General features: G+C 39.6%; 1 protein-coding gene across 1 annotated transcript in view; it reads right to left on the bottom strand.

Moving 5' to 3' along the window:
- Window positions 1–15,021, bottom strand: part of eys (eyes shut homolog) — an 804,562-nt gene that overhangs the window by 10,736 nt on the left and 778,805 nt on the right. The window contains exons 30-31 of the mRNA XM_062969072.1: window positions 11,422–11,596; window positions 8,397–8,569 (exon numbers count right to left, since the gene is read on the bottom strand). Of these exons, the coding sequence (XP_062825142.1) occupies window positions 8,397–8,569; window positions 11,422–11,596 (348 nt within the window). The remainder of the gene's footprint in view (window positions 1–8,396; window positions 8,570–11,421; window positions 11,597–15,021) is intronic.

Genomic DNA, 15,021 nt, shown 5'->3' with positions numbered 1-15,021 from the left:
CCTCTTGCCCCCATTATTTTCTACTAGCTACCCTACAAAACACACTATAACACCAGCCCTCTCCTTGACTACCTCTGCTACCAGTTGCTGTTGTCATGGATGTCTCTCCCTCTAGACAATTCTCATATCCATCAAGTCCCAGAGTACTGTACTTCGTTGCACATTGTACATCTTGAACCTTGCAACTTTATTGCATGAGCTTCTTTTGACAATATCTTTGACAACTTTTGACTACCATCATTCCCCAGGAATCTTGGAGTGAACAGCAAAGGTACATCCTGGGACCCACAGATGTGATCTCTCTTTCTTATGCTTAGCTGTAACGTTTTACGTGAAAACAACTGAAGATTGTGGAAAACAAAAGCTGAACACCCCCAAGACACAATCATACCCTGTGCTTCCTCCTATTATATAGCAGGTTGTCCCCCAAAAATGTCCTAAAATGTAACCAAAAGTTATGTTTCCAAAAGGTACAAAATAAAAAATAATAATAATTGAAAAATGAGTTATAACTGGCAGCACATTGTTGTCTAGGAATAGAATATTATGTACAGACTAAAACTATCAAAATGTATCAATTCACTTCAGTACAGGGCTTGAAAAATTGGATTTTATAGACAAAGAATGCACATCTTCAGCATGTTATTATGATTATTATTCCTGTAAAATGTGTTGAGATAGATTTGATACCTTTTGGAAACAAGCTCCACAATTGTGAATAAGGATGTCAGACTTATGATATCTGTTGATATCTGATAAATAAGTCCAAAAGAGCATAGCAATTATTTTATTTATTTATTTATATACCGCTCTTCTCCCCCAGGGGCCCCCAGAGCGGTCTTACATAATGGCAAGATTAATGCCACATATAATACAAAATATAGTAAAAACCAACAATCGTAAAAACACACTTAAAAACCAATATCATATCCAATTAAAACAGTAAAACACTGTGTGACCATTACAACAGGGCCAGTAGCATTGGGCCATATGCTATAATTATGTAGTACAAATGGGCCCAAGTTTCCCTGTGTAGCAACACTGCATTTTATTGTATAAACACTAACTCACCAAAACCTTGCAAAAACTCTGTTCTCTTAGAAACATGCCTCTTTTACCTAACAACATAATTAGTTCAAATTGAGTTCAGGATTTATTTGTCTATCCTGAGACACAACTCTAGCAAGGAAAAATGAAAAAATTTTGAATCCATGTGTTCAGAATGTCTGTGCATATTCCTCAATGTACCCTGATTACTGGAACAGGGCAAGTGCAAGAAATGAGGGACGCAAACTTATTCATGCAGTTCTGAAGATGGGAAAACCTTACCCTTTCTATATGAAACACAGAACTAAGCACTATTATGTGATACATGCATATACAGGCACTCCCCAAGCTATGGACAAGATAGGTTCTGTAGGTTTGTTAACTCCCCTGCAGTGTTTGTTTTGCTGTCTGTGCCCATGTTCAGAAGACTTCCCCTCACTTTCTGTCCTTATGATAATTGGATTTTGAAAAATTTGGCTTGTTGAGGAAACAAGGATTGGTGAGAAAGCTTCAGTGAAGGAGACACATTTTCCCTATTCTAACCTTTTCAGGAGTGAATTTCCCTTCTATGGGTAGATTTCTCTCATTTCCTGTTGTCTCATTCATGTTCTTAACTATGAGTCATTTGTCAGATGTTTATAATTTGAGGACTGCCATACATACACACACACACACACAGAGAGAGAGAGAGAGAGAGAGAGAGAGAGAGAGAGAAGTGTATGATTGGTTATTTAAATTTATTAAAAGCAGAGTACAAGGAAGCTAGGTGTACTACTCGACTTCACATGAAATTGAGTTGTGTGGGCCCTTCCAGACAGGCCCCATATCCCAGGATCTGATCACAGGATTTCTGTTTATCCCAGATTCTCTGGCAGTGTGGACTCATATAATCCAGTCTAAAGCAGATAACCTGGGATCAGATCCTGGGATATAGGGCCTGTCTGGAAGGGCCCTGTGAAGGTAAGAAGATCACAGTGAAAGTGAAGGAATTTCTTGTATTTGCCTTCACTAGTGGAAATAAAAATGACTAGGGGTGACATTCTGTAGCAAATTTAAAATCCTGGTGGTATCCACCCAAATGCCCTTAAAGTATGGAAGCATGGAACATATCTCTACAATATTCTTAAACCCCAGTCTGTATACCAGAGGAATGGAAAATAATGGAAAAAAACACCCAGGGAGTAACAGGCTTAATGTATGTTTTTGATGAGTTATGGTAGTTAAAAATCTAATTAATGGTAAAATTATCAAGCATATAGAAGAACAAGAATATTTTTTGTAACAGGAACTCTTGATGAGTTAATGTGTACTGAATATGGCTTTTGAAAAGATAAAATACAGCATGTAATTAAAAATCCTAATGTACAGTAACTCCAAACACAACAACCAAATGAGATTTTGATAAAACACAGGAAAAATACAGTACATAACTTGCACCAGTGAACTTAATTAAACTAAATGCATGAGTATGCTAAAGCATAACCTGGTGTGGAAAGAATATAGTTATTATTCATAAAAAGTATATTCCTTTCTGGATCGGTACAACACTGGAGGCTTTCGTTTTCTTGTTATCACGGAATATACCATTAACATTGGGAGAAATCCTCCCTGATGAGTTGAAACTATGAATAGGCTGCTTTTAGAGAGTTATGCTCCTTTAGAAATTAGGTCCCAAGCCATTTAAAGCTTTAAGGGAAAATGCCAGCACAGGACTTTAAGCAGGGGTCTATTTGGTCTCTAATACTTTTTGCAGGGGTCTATTTGGTCTCTAATACTTCATCTGCATGATATTTCCGTTCCCCTGGTTATAGAATTGACCTCAAAACCTTCAAAATTTTGAAACGTTTTTTATTCAATGAAGATAGTTTCTCTTCCAGCCCACAAGTGCAAAATTGAAAAAAGTAGTTATTTTCCTTATGCTGTTGAAATACATTTGGCTCCACATATTTAAATAGAATTCAAAGGGGATTGAAAAATTCATATAGGACAAGTCTTTCAGTCGCTATAAGGTCACAGACTAATCTATGCTGTAATCTACTTGTCTCATGTCAGGATAAAGGTTAGAGAAAATGAATTAAATTACATTATTAATGATGGTTATACCTACAAATCAGACGTCTCTGAATACGGGTCCTGGAAAAGAACCACAAGAAAAGCCTATTTGCCCTTAGATCCTGCTTGTGGATGTGAGAATAGATAAATCTCTGTTTAAACCTGTAATCACTTTGTAAAAATATTTTCTTGTAAAATCAGTCGTCTTATGTATGTGATGTATTGTAAGGTAGACTGTTATTCCCTAAGTGTCTGTTTAGCTTAGAATACAGATCTAGCAGTACGTTTCATTATGCATTTTATTGTCCTGTGCTGCCATCTAGGGAGTGTCATTCACTATGACATCAGTGCAAGGAATGTGCTGTTGCAAACAATGCTGCAGTGAAAGGTATTCTTTGCCAGCTTTTTTTGGGGGGGGGGGTGTTGGGGTTTACATAGTGAGGTCATTGTGTCCGTACAAGGCTTCTCCAAGTGGTAGAAACCCCACTTTCATTGCTGCACAAAGATGGAACCCAGAGCTTTGATTCTGCTTTCTTATGGTATAACATGCGTGGCAAAGCAGTGGGCAGCTCATGCTTTTGGATGTATTACTGCTTATATTAAGTGTGCTCACTCTGCTTAATGATGCCCAACGCCGATTACAATATAATCTTTAAAAGTTCTTTCCAATTATTTATATTGAACAGAAGCCTTTTTTTTATCCCATACACTTTTATTTTGGTTTTCCTTCAGTCTCCCAATTTGATGGGGCCAACATTTATTGAACTTCCTTGAAGAAGCGTCTTCATTAATCATATGTTTGTACTTGTGGTGTAACGAAAAACAAAACTGGCTAAGATCCTGTTGGTCAGTTCCAACTAGAATAGATCCATGGTAAATCAACATTATTCCAACTGTCCTGATTTGACACTCGCAACAAATCCTCTCCCATTCCACCTTTTTAGTTGTTCTTAAATTGTCTCAGTTTCTATCTCCTCCTACCCCCTTTTCCCTTTGTCTTTGGATTACTTTGCTCAATATACAAAAGTAGTTTTTACTTGATTAACTCTGCAGGAAAGAGATAAGAAGATGGGGCACAATGTTGGCCTTTCCAAGAGATCTCGTTCCCTGTTGATCTAGTAAGATTTAAATAAATATTTAAATTAGTTAAGGCAAGTCCTCTCTGGCTGCCATTTGAGGATTGTCCTAGACCCTGGGGTTTCCAGGCCAGAACCTTAAATCAGCAGGCTTTGGTTGAAATGCTTTGTTATTGTTAACTGCCATCAAGTTGACAACAAATGAGAGACTTCCAGTTGCTTTGTACACCAGTTTATATTGATCATTTGGTTGTTAAGGTCCATAAACAACAAGGTCTTAGGATACTTTGATTTTTTGTAGGTTGCATAGTTTAAGTCGAGCCCTTTCTTTCTGCTTAAGTGGTCACATAAACGGTTTATGCTCAGACTATTTGATAATCTGTATCTCGACTTACAATCCCATTTGGCCACTATGATCATTTGAGGGGGTCCTCCTCTCGATCCTTTCCCTGTCCCAAGCATGGCTGGTGGACACAAGAGAGAGGGCCTTCTCGGTGGTACTCTGGCTTTTTGGAACACCCTCCCTTTTGAAGTGAGAACAGACCCTTCCCTCCCTCCTTTAAAAAAATCTTAAAACTCATCTTTACTCTATAGCCTATGGAGTAGCAGATGAATATTGAAAAAAACGTCCTGTCCTGACTGCTTTCTAACTAAGGGATAACACAATGTAGGGCCACTTCATACCTATATGTTATATCTCTAGATTCCATCTGAGCAGTACTTGGTCATTACACTTTAGGAGGCCCAAATGTTACCTCTCATATAGAGCTTATTTTATATGTGCTTTTAATTATGATCTGCATTTTATCATTTTATCGTGTTAGTTTTTCATGCATATTTGCTTCTGTTGTTATGATTGCATATGTCATCCAATATTTGCTTTTTGTATGTGAAAACCAGCCTGAGTCCCTTAGGGGAGAGAGGGTGGGTTAGAAATAAAACTTTATCATCACCATCACCATCACCATCACCATCACCATCACCATCACCATCACCATCACCATCACCTAACAAAGGATCCCTGTGGGCTATTTGAATGTGGATCTTCTTCTGCCACCCTACAATTATAAGAAAAGCTACAGATATATGCTTTTTTTCATGTCAGGAGCAACTTGAGAAACTGCAAGTCACTTCTGGTGTGAGAGAATTGGCCATCTGCAAGGACGCTGCCCAAGGGACAGCCAGATTTTTGATGTTTTTACCATCCTTGTGGGAGGCTTCTCTCATGTCTCCGCATGGGGAGCTGGAGCTGAAAGAGGGAGCTCATATGAGCTCTCCCCGGGTTGGATTCGAACAGGCAACCTTCAGTCAGCAACCCATCCTTCAAATCATCAGTCCTGCCAGCACAAGGGGCTTTAAAAAAAGGTCAGGAATTATTAATTCTAGTAAATGATATTGTAGATTAATTTGACTCCATATGTGAGATTTTGGCAAAGCACGAACACTTAACAAAGTCTCCAGTGATGTGCAAAACAAACAGATTTAGTTCATATGCTACTGTATATTCCCCCAGGTAAATGTAATGCCAGATGCTTCCCGTGAAAAATGGGCAGCTGCCATAATTCAAGTGGACCCCAATGCAGGCTGATGGAGTTTCTCTGCATTAGTTTCCTATATAATCATGATCATATCAATACCGCAAGTCTTTCAACACAAACCTTACTTTGTTACCTAGAAAACATAATGACTTGTATAAAGGTAATGGGTAGCTTGGACAAATGATGAAGATGGATGGTACACCCACTGCCTTGAAAGAGAAATAGTTCCAAACAGTTACAGTCAGCTATCATTCAAGTCTGCTATGACATGAGATTATCTTTCTGAATCAGATTTGGACACTTTAAATCTAGTTTTGCTGTCCTATGCATTTCCTTTGTGTTTTGCCCTAAGACAGCAGCAAATTTCTGCTGTCATCCCTTATTGCTTGTTATTTCTTTCTAGCTTTCCCTTTTTCTTTGTAAACTATCAGATTATCTCTTCCTTCCTTGGCAGCGATTAGCCCATAACTATTGCCTACACTCTTGGGCCATACACTGCTCTTTGTAGATTTGTTATAAATCTAGGGATGCTAAGATGTTGGTCTGGATAAACAGTTAATTGTCTCCAAGTCGCCATTTGCTATAGAAAACTGTACTTAGAAAAACCTCATGACAACTCATTATGCTGCCAGGGAAGGGGAAGTGGAGGTCAAGGATTTTAAGGCTGGCACACAGTAAGCCTTTTCATTAGGAAATCTTAATTTCTTGCTACTTATTCAGAGTTTTATTAACTGATGAGGGTTACTGAAAGAACAACCAAGAGAACATACTTTCCCCCTTGCTTATTTTTTATAGGTCAGATGTGAGTAATTTCAATTTGCAGCACATCACATGAGGGGACAGAGTTCTACTAATTAAGGATGTTAAGTGTTGCTTCAGTTTATCAATGTAAGAAGGGCAATTGGTTTTGCATCCAAAGAGTAAAGTATTGCTAAATGTCCCTGTAGAAAAATAAATACATGGGGCATTGTATCAATAATGATAAACTTAGTAATTAAGTTTAATTTAATATGGGTAGCAAAGTTGTTATGAGCATGAGCTGTAAGACAGGAAGTGCTCAGCTGAAATGACAAAATTCATTAAATGCCTTTCAGCAATGTTTCTCAACCCTTACATCAGTGATTCTCAACTTGTGGTTCCCCAGATGTGTTGGATTTCAACCCCTAGAAATCCTAACAGCTGGTAAACTGGGATTTCTGGGAGTTGTAAGCCAAAACCACTGCTCTACATCGATAAAACTGGGGGGAAAGTAAAGGCAATGGTGGTGTTTCTCAAACTTTACTCCTCCAGATGTTTTGGACTTCAGCTCCCACAATTCCTAACCGCTAGTAAGTTGGTTGGGCTTTCTGGGAGCTGAAGTCTAAAAGTCTAAAACACCTGGAGGAGCAGAGTTTGAGAAACACTATTTGAAGAAATAGAGCTCCATGGCCATTTTAACAACAAAATTATAGCACTATGGTTCTGCTATACCATAGCAATATGCTATTGAATCCTGTGGTTGCAATTTAGGGAGGCATATTTAGAATTGTCAACTCTAGTGTAACACCAAACTACAAATCCCAGGTTTCCATTTGAGGTTGCCATGGCAGTTAAAGTAAAATCAAAATGCTATGATAGTGTAGTGCAGTGGTTCTCAACCTGAGGTTGCCAGGTGTTTTTTGGTCTTCAACTCCCAGAAATTCTAACAGCTGATAAACTGGCTGGGATTTCTGGGAGTTGTAGGCCAAAAACACTGGGGACTCACAGATTGAGAATCACTGGTGTAGTGGGAAAAAGCCCCTGATCCAATGCCAAGGGGTTGGAGATGGAACCAGAAGGAATCTGAAGTCTTTTCACATCACACAATTAAAGTGCTTTGATTCTCCATTAATTACAATGGCAAGATTAAGTAGAATCCTGGGATTTATAGTTTAGGGAAAGACATTTAAAATGTTCAGCCAGAGAACTCCTCTATTTCTTCCCCAAACTACGATCTCAGGCATCCACAAGGTATTGCCATGGCAGTCAATGTAGACTGTAATGCTATTGTTCTGTTGTATGAAAGAACCCCTTGTATACACAAAGCACAGAGGGAGTGGGGCTACTCCACACCTTATCTTACCTTCCTAGGGTATTTTTCTCACCTTGCTTTTCCGTCAGTTGAGATGTTCCAGAAATGGTGTGGGAAATAGGATAGCTGGGATCGAACCATACAAATACTGGCAAGTTTGAGTTGCCCAAAGAGAGAAGGGGGCATTTCTCCCAAACCAATTGAATTGGAGAACTTGTGCAATAGATAGATATGGAATGATGTCCAATGACTATTGGAATGGCCCGGATTACGATTGTGCATAGCATGGTTAATAGTGAAGGTATTGTTTTAAATGTTTTAATGTATTTTATTCTATTTTAAAATGTCTCTTTTAAATGTACATTGTTTTAAGGCATTGAATAGTTGCCAATGTGTAAAGCCACCTTGAGTCCCCTCTGGGGTTGAGAAAGGCAGGGTAGAAATGTTGTAAATAAATAAATAAATAAATGTGCTGTTTGTTGCAACTGGAGTGGGTACAAGAACAACATTTGGATATATATATATATATATATATATATATATATATATATATATATATATATCTCCCTGAAAATACATCAAGAAATACCATCAAGAACTCCATTTGACATTTTGGAGATCTTTGCCACATACCTTGCTCACAGTGGACTCCAGTGGTTCCTAGTGGACAATGGCAGGAGTATCCATCCGGCAGGGGAACACAAGTAGAGCCTTGTTGACATTTGGGCGAAGGGTTGTGCTCAGGGTCACACACAGAAACGGTCTCTGTGCAGAATGCCCCTTTCCAGCCAGTGGGGCAATGGCAGCTAGGATGAGCACAAAAAAAAAAGAAAAAGGAAAGAAAACAGGACAAGAAGTGTGGCATGTGTGGTATTAATAAACATAAATAGAAACGAGGGATTTGGGGGAGAAGGAGTGATGTTTAACCTTGCTCCATCCCTGTTTACACCACTGAGTCCTTCCAAACTGCATTCTTTTGAACGCAAAATTTCCCCTTGCTATTATAACCTTGGTGGTGGCGCAGTGTGTTAAAGCGCTAAGCTGCTGAACTTGCAGACCGAAAGGTCCCAGGTTCAAGTCCCGGGAGCGGAATGAGCACCTGCTGTTAGCCCCAGCTCCTGCCAACCTAGCAGTTCGAAAACATGCAAATGTGAATAGATCAATAGGTACCGCTCCGGCGGGAAGATAACGGCGCTCCATGCAGTCATGCCGGCCACACGACCTTGGAGGTGTCTACGGACAACGCCGGCTCTTTGGCTTAGAAATGAAGATGAGCACCAACCCCCAGAGTCGGTCATGACTGGACTTAACGTCAGGGGAAAACCTTTACCTATTATAACCTTTATGAGTATTGGTTTGTCCAAGTGGGTGGGAAAACCCCAAGGTTTTGTACTTTCTGAATGAGTTCAGGAGGAGAGGGAGAAGTGGAATGGGAGCTGGAGAGGAGTTGTGGTTTCCAGGCTCTTTCTACCAAGAATAAGGTAGTGGTATTTTCAATTGTGTATGTAGGAGGGGGGAAAGGCTACATTCTTTGTAGTGTGATTTCTGTATTCCATTTGCTTCTATTTTCTATTTTTATTTAGGACTTTAATGTTGCACCAAATGTTGCAGAAATACTGAGCACCACAGGCAGAGTGGCTTGCAGTTCTGCCCTGTTCTTCTTGCACATGTCCAAGGGTGGCTGACACTATGAAGAAATTACTGAGGTAATGGAAAATATATTAGAACACATTTAAAACAATGGATTTCTCCCAACGTGAGAACAGAGATTTGACCTGATATTAAATAATATGTAAAATTTATCTTTTGAAAACCAACAGGGAACTGGTGTGCAATGATGTACCTATTTCAGTAAGTGGTGTCATCCCCATAGCAACAGGCTCTTCCATTTCAATGCACTGCACATAACAGCACAATGGTTCTGTCATAGTGAAGCATTCTCTCAAACCCCAGGAGAAAATTATTTCTAGGATCTTAAAAGGATAACTGAAAACAAACAGGGATTCTCAGGGGACAGAGCTTAACAGGGCAGAGAATAGGAAGGAAGACATTGATGGCTTCTCTACTCCCAGGAAATGTGAAATCTTACCTATGTTTGACAAGAGGCATTCACAGTTTCACATTGGTATTTAACTTCAATTGAAACAAAGATAACTCTGGGAAATATGCTGATCAATTAACAACAGTGGTCACAAGAGCAGGGATACTGTGTCCTAGTGCAGTGGTCTTTGATGGGTTCAACATCATTGAGAGTGGAAAACCTATTCCAGTTCTTCATCTGAACACTGAAGGTGCTGAAAGCTATCTTAAGGTTCAACAACATGAACAGCTCTTTCAAAGTGCAGAACAAATCATGAAGTAGATTCATTCAGTGTGAATCAGTAGGAAACAGGACTATTGCATGGCTACTCCTAGGTGGAGGCATCTTCAGCAAAAAAAAAAAAATAAATAAAAAATTAAAAAAAAATCTACCCTTACCATCAATAATTATTTAAAGTTGGTGTATGAGGCTGATGACCTTCCTGATGTCAAACAAAAAATTCTGCCGTCCCTCAAACATTAGCTTTGCTGTCTGAGGTTCAGTTTGGGTTGAAACTCACTAACATCTGAAAGTTCCCAGATTCCTCCTTGCTTTTAGCAAAGGAGGTAGAGGTCTTTCACCTCCTTGCTGCATTTAAAGTTTCACCAGTATGATTTGCCCCCAGTCAGACTTAAGCTCCTTCTACATATGATCCAGTTTCTCACTCCAGATTATCTGTTTTGAACTGGATAATTTGTCAGTGTAGACGTACATAATCCAATTCAAAGCAGATAATCTGGATTCAGAAACTGGATTATATGGCAGTGAAGAGCCAGCCTCAGAGATCAAAGTTTTGGTGGTGAATGCTTAGGCCAGGATGGAGTTAAGTAGGTGCATGCTTGTATGGCAAAAATAGACAACTTCAGTGAATTTTGGAGTCAACTTGACAGCAACATTGTGGATGGCCAAAAATGCTCCAAAGCAGACAAGCAATGAAGGCTTCCAGGAGAAGTAGCACACATTTTTCTTGACCAGAAAAGAGCAATCCAAGGGACTCAGGGGTTAAGTAAAGGTAATTTTCCCCTGACATTAAGTCTAGTCATGTCCGACTCTGGGAATTGGTGCTCATCTCCATTTCTAAGCTGAAGAGCCGGCATTGTCTGTAGACACTTCCAAGGTCATGTGGCTGGCATGACTGCATGGAGTGTCGTTATCTTCCCAATAGAGTGGTACCTATTGATCTACTAATGTTTTCACATGATTTTGAACTGCTAGGTTGGCAGAAGGTGGAGCTAACAGTGGGAGTTCACCCCACTCCCTGGATTGAAACCACCGACCTTTTGGTCAGCAAGTTCAGCAGCTCAGCAGCTTAACCTGCTATGCCACTGGGTGCTCCAGTCAGGGGTTGGGGTCTGCAAAAATAGTATTGGGAAGGGGACCTGCAGTCCCAGAGCCACACCTTATAGTTTCCACTATAGAGACTAATACATGAACATACATTCATGTATTACTCTTTATAGTAGAGGCTAATGCAGAGATTCTAATATGTGGTTCTGGTTAGAGGGATGACATAAATGCATAGCCTGATATATTTGAGGAGCACAATGTAAATGTTCTCATGCAGGTTTAAAAACTTACTAAAGGGTAGAGCCACTTTCTACACATGTCCCTCCATTTTTGCATTTTATCAGTTGGCATGGAGACTCCTCACACTGCCCTATATTGCGACCAGCATTGGGATGGCCTTCTGGGATCCCTGGTGCTTTGAACTGCTGAGCCCTCCCAGAGCGGACCTGAATGTAAAAAATGCAGCCTGAAAAAAGAAAGGAAAAAAGGAAGAAAGAAAGGAAGGAAAAAAGAAAGAAAGAAAAAAAAGGGGTTAAACATGTCAAAGAAACATTTATGGCACAGATAAGCATCTTTTCACTTGCAGGATCTACTTTGTTTTTCTTTTTGGTTACCAGAATGCCACAGCTCACAGTGAGACACAAACATGTTCAAAATGTAGGAAAATTAGCTCCTATTTTCTCAGAGCAGTGTACACTGGCATGGCATATGTACACATCTACATGTAGATGACTATAACAAAACACATGAACATTGGAGCAGAAGAAAGACCTGATTAAAGGCATCCAACAATTGGACCTAATGTAAAACAACGAGTTTGAGAGATAAGTAATTTGCTAGAGGTATTTGCTAGAGGCAGTCAGAAACCCTCAGAGATCTACTGGAAATCAGTCAGTAGATTGTAGATATAAACTGCTCTCTGGCTTGCAATATAGAAGCAAAAGAATATATAGCTTGCTTTACATTATAGAACCTGAACTTGTTGGGCTGTGTACTCCCTGTTTCAGTAACTATTTCCATAAGAAATAAACAGGACTCCAGTAAAATATGGACTGAAAAGTGCTCTTGCTGCAAATGTCAACAGTTGTATGTTGCGGTTATTTTCCTCCAACTATAATCCTAAATAGGTAAACATTGTGCACTTTTTAAAATGAAGAAAACACATTTCATAAAGATTTGTGACATCACATGAGCCAGGCGAAGTGGGACATTTCACCTAAGAAACAGAGGGGCAGCAGGGTGAATCTATCGGCCCATGCGCTGCTCCCTCACGGGGATAGTTCATGGGAGGTGTTTCCTGAACTGCAAGAATCCATGCTAACTTCATTGGACGGTAGGCTCCCATGTTGGGAGGGAAGTGTTGTACTACACTTCCACTCCAATTGTCGGTGGGGCAACGTCATAGGATGGGCAGAATGCCTATCCGCTGCTGGACTGGTGGGGAAGCAGGACACTTCCCAAGGCTTTTCTGATGAGGTTATTGGTCAGAAAAACTGATACAAAGAACTGGATTTGGGGTATCTTAATCCAGGTTGTACCCATGCTTTGCTGTCAAATTGGATAGCAAGAAAAATGTAGAAATAATCTGATAGTTTTCTTGAATGCTGTTTTTTTCTTGGACTGTTAAACATTTTCTGATGTTACTTTTCCCTACAAGCTTCTGGCATGACAAAACGGAGCTCAGGAAAGTTACCTTTTAGACTACAACCCTTGAACCCCTACCAGTGATATTCTATGAGTTGTTGAAGAAAAATAACCTTTTTGAGCTCTTCGGCAAGTACTATGGCATTCAACAGGATATGTATGCATGTCACAAGTTTTACAGATACAGATCGTCCTTTTATTGCTGTTACTCATCATATTTCCTGTTCACCCTGATCATTTGCTAATAAAGAATGAAAATAAAAGGATTCCTTTGTCCTCAAATTGGCATCTATTTGCCAAGGAAATGGAGTCCAATCTATATATATAAAAGAGCGATGGAATCCCCGCAACCGACAAAACAACAAAACTAAAGGCCCCCCAACCTCAAAATTTGACAGCACAACCCCTCATCCATGCCTCAAGGACAAGACAACAAAAAGAAAAGAAAAACAAAGTCCTAATTAGAGGGAGAGGAATAATTGTTTTTATCCAATTGCTGCCAGTTAGAAGGCTAAGCTCCGCCCACTTGGTCTCCTAGCAACCCACTCAGCCCAAGCAGAGTTAGGCCTCACTTAGGCCTATTCCACACTGCCTATAAAATACAGATTATCAGATTTTAACTGGATTATATGGCAGTGTAGACTCAAGGCCCTTCCACACAGCTATATAACCCATTTAGAATCTTATATTATCTGCTTTGAACTGGATTATCTTGACTCCACACTGCCATATAATCCACTTCAGTGTGCATTTTATCCAGCTGTGTAGCAGGGGCCTCATATAATCCAGTTGTAAGCAGATAATATAAGATTATAAATATACAGTACACTCTCATTTATCCAACATAAACAGGCTGGCAGAATGTTGGATAAGTGAATATGTTGGATAATAAGAAGGGATTCACGAAAAGCCGGTTAAACATCAAATTAGGTAATCATTATACAAATTAAGCACCAAAACATCATGTTATACAACAAATTAGACAGAAAAAGTAGTTCCATGCGCAGTAATGCTATGTAGTAATTACTGTATTTACAAATTTACCACCAAAATATCACAATGAATTTAAAACACTGACTACAAAAACATTGACTACTAAAAAGTAGACTGCGTTGGATAATCCAGAACATTGGATAAGCGAATATTTATAAGTGAGATTCTACTGTAATATGAAGTAATTACTGTGGCAGAGTAATACAGAACACTATAATCTCTAAAACCAGGACAATAAATAAAGAGCAACGCTCTGAAAGCAGGGAAATTGGGAATTCCAGAAAGGAAAAAATCAGGGCCAGCTAACACCTCCAAAGAAAGGATTCTTCCAGAAAGGAAGCTGAGAAGGGAGTGAAGCACTGTGTATTACCAAGGTCATTATTATTACTATTGTTATGATGATGATGATGATGATGATGATGATGATGATGATGATGATGATTATTATTATTATTATTATTATTGTGTTGCAGTCACAATGGATGTTTGGGTGGATGCTGTTAAGATGCTCCAGTTTCACCATTGCCTCACCACTAGCTACTTTCAGTGGGACACTGGATTCTATGAACAGAAGGATGGAGTGGCCATGGGGAGCCCTCTCAGCCCAGTAGTAGCAAATTTCTATATGGAATACTTTGAAAAACAGACCCTAGAAACAGCACCAAAAAAGCCAACTGTTTGGTTCAGATACGTAGATGACACCTTCACAATTTGGAGCCATGGAGAGGAAGAACTCAGCAAGTTCCTGGACCATCTTAACAGCATCCACCCAAACATCCAATTCACCATGGAAAAAGAAAAGGAAGGAAAATTGCCATTTCTAGATGTTCTGGTCATCCGCAAACCCAATCAACAATTGGGCCACACAGTTTACAGAAAACCTACGCACACAGATAGATACCTTCATAAAAACTCCAACCATCACCCAAGTCAAAAAAGGAGCACAATCAAAGCCCTGACAGACTGTACAAAAAGAATCTGCAAACCTCACCTCCTCCAAAGTGAACTAAACCACCTAAACTGGGCTCTACAGGCCAATGGATACTCCACCACAGACATCAGAAGAGCTGCAAGGCCAAGAACAAGCCATGAGAGTCAAGACAAAGATCCACCCAGAGGAAAGGTGTTCTTACCATACATCAAGGGAACCACTGACCGCATAGGCAAACTGATGAAGAAACACAACCTACAAACTATCTACAGATCCAACAAATGCTACAGTCAGCGAAGGACAAGAGGGATACTCTCTCCTCT

The sequence above is a fragment of the Anolis carolinensis genome, chromosome 1 (genome assembly GCF_035594765.1).
Source record: "Anolis carolinensis isolate JA03-04 chromosome 1, rAnoCar3.1.pri, whole genome shotgun sequence".
In the NCBI taxonomy this organism is placed as follows: Eukaryota; Metazoa; Chordata; class Lepidosauria; order Squamata; family Dactyloidae; genus Anolis; species Anolis carolinensis.
Note: the sequence above shows the minus strand (reverse complement) of the source record. Positions and strands in the feature narration are given on the sequence as shown.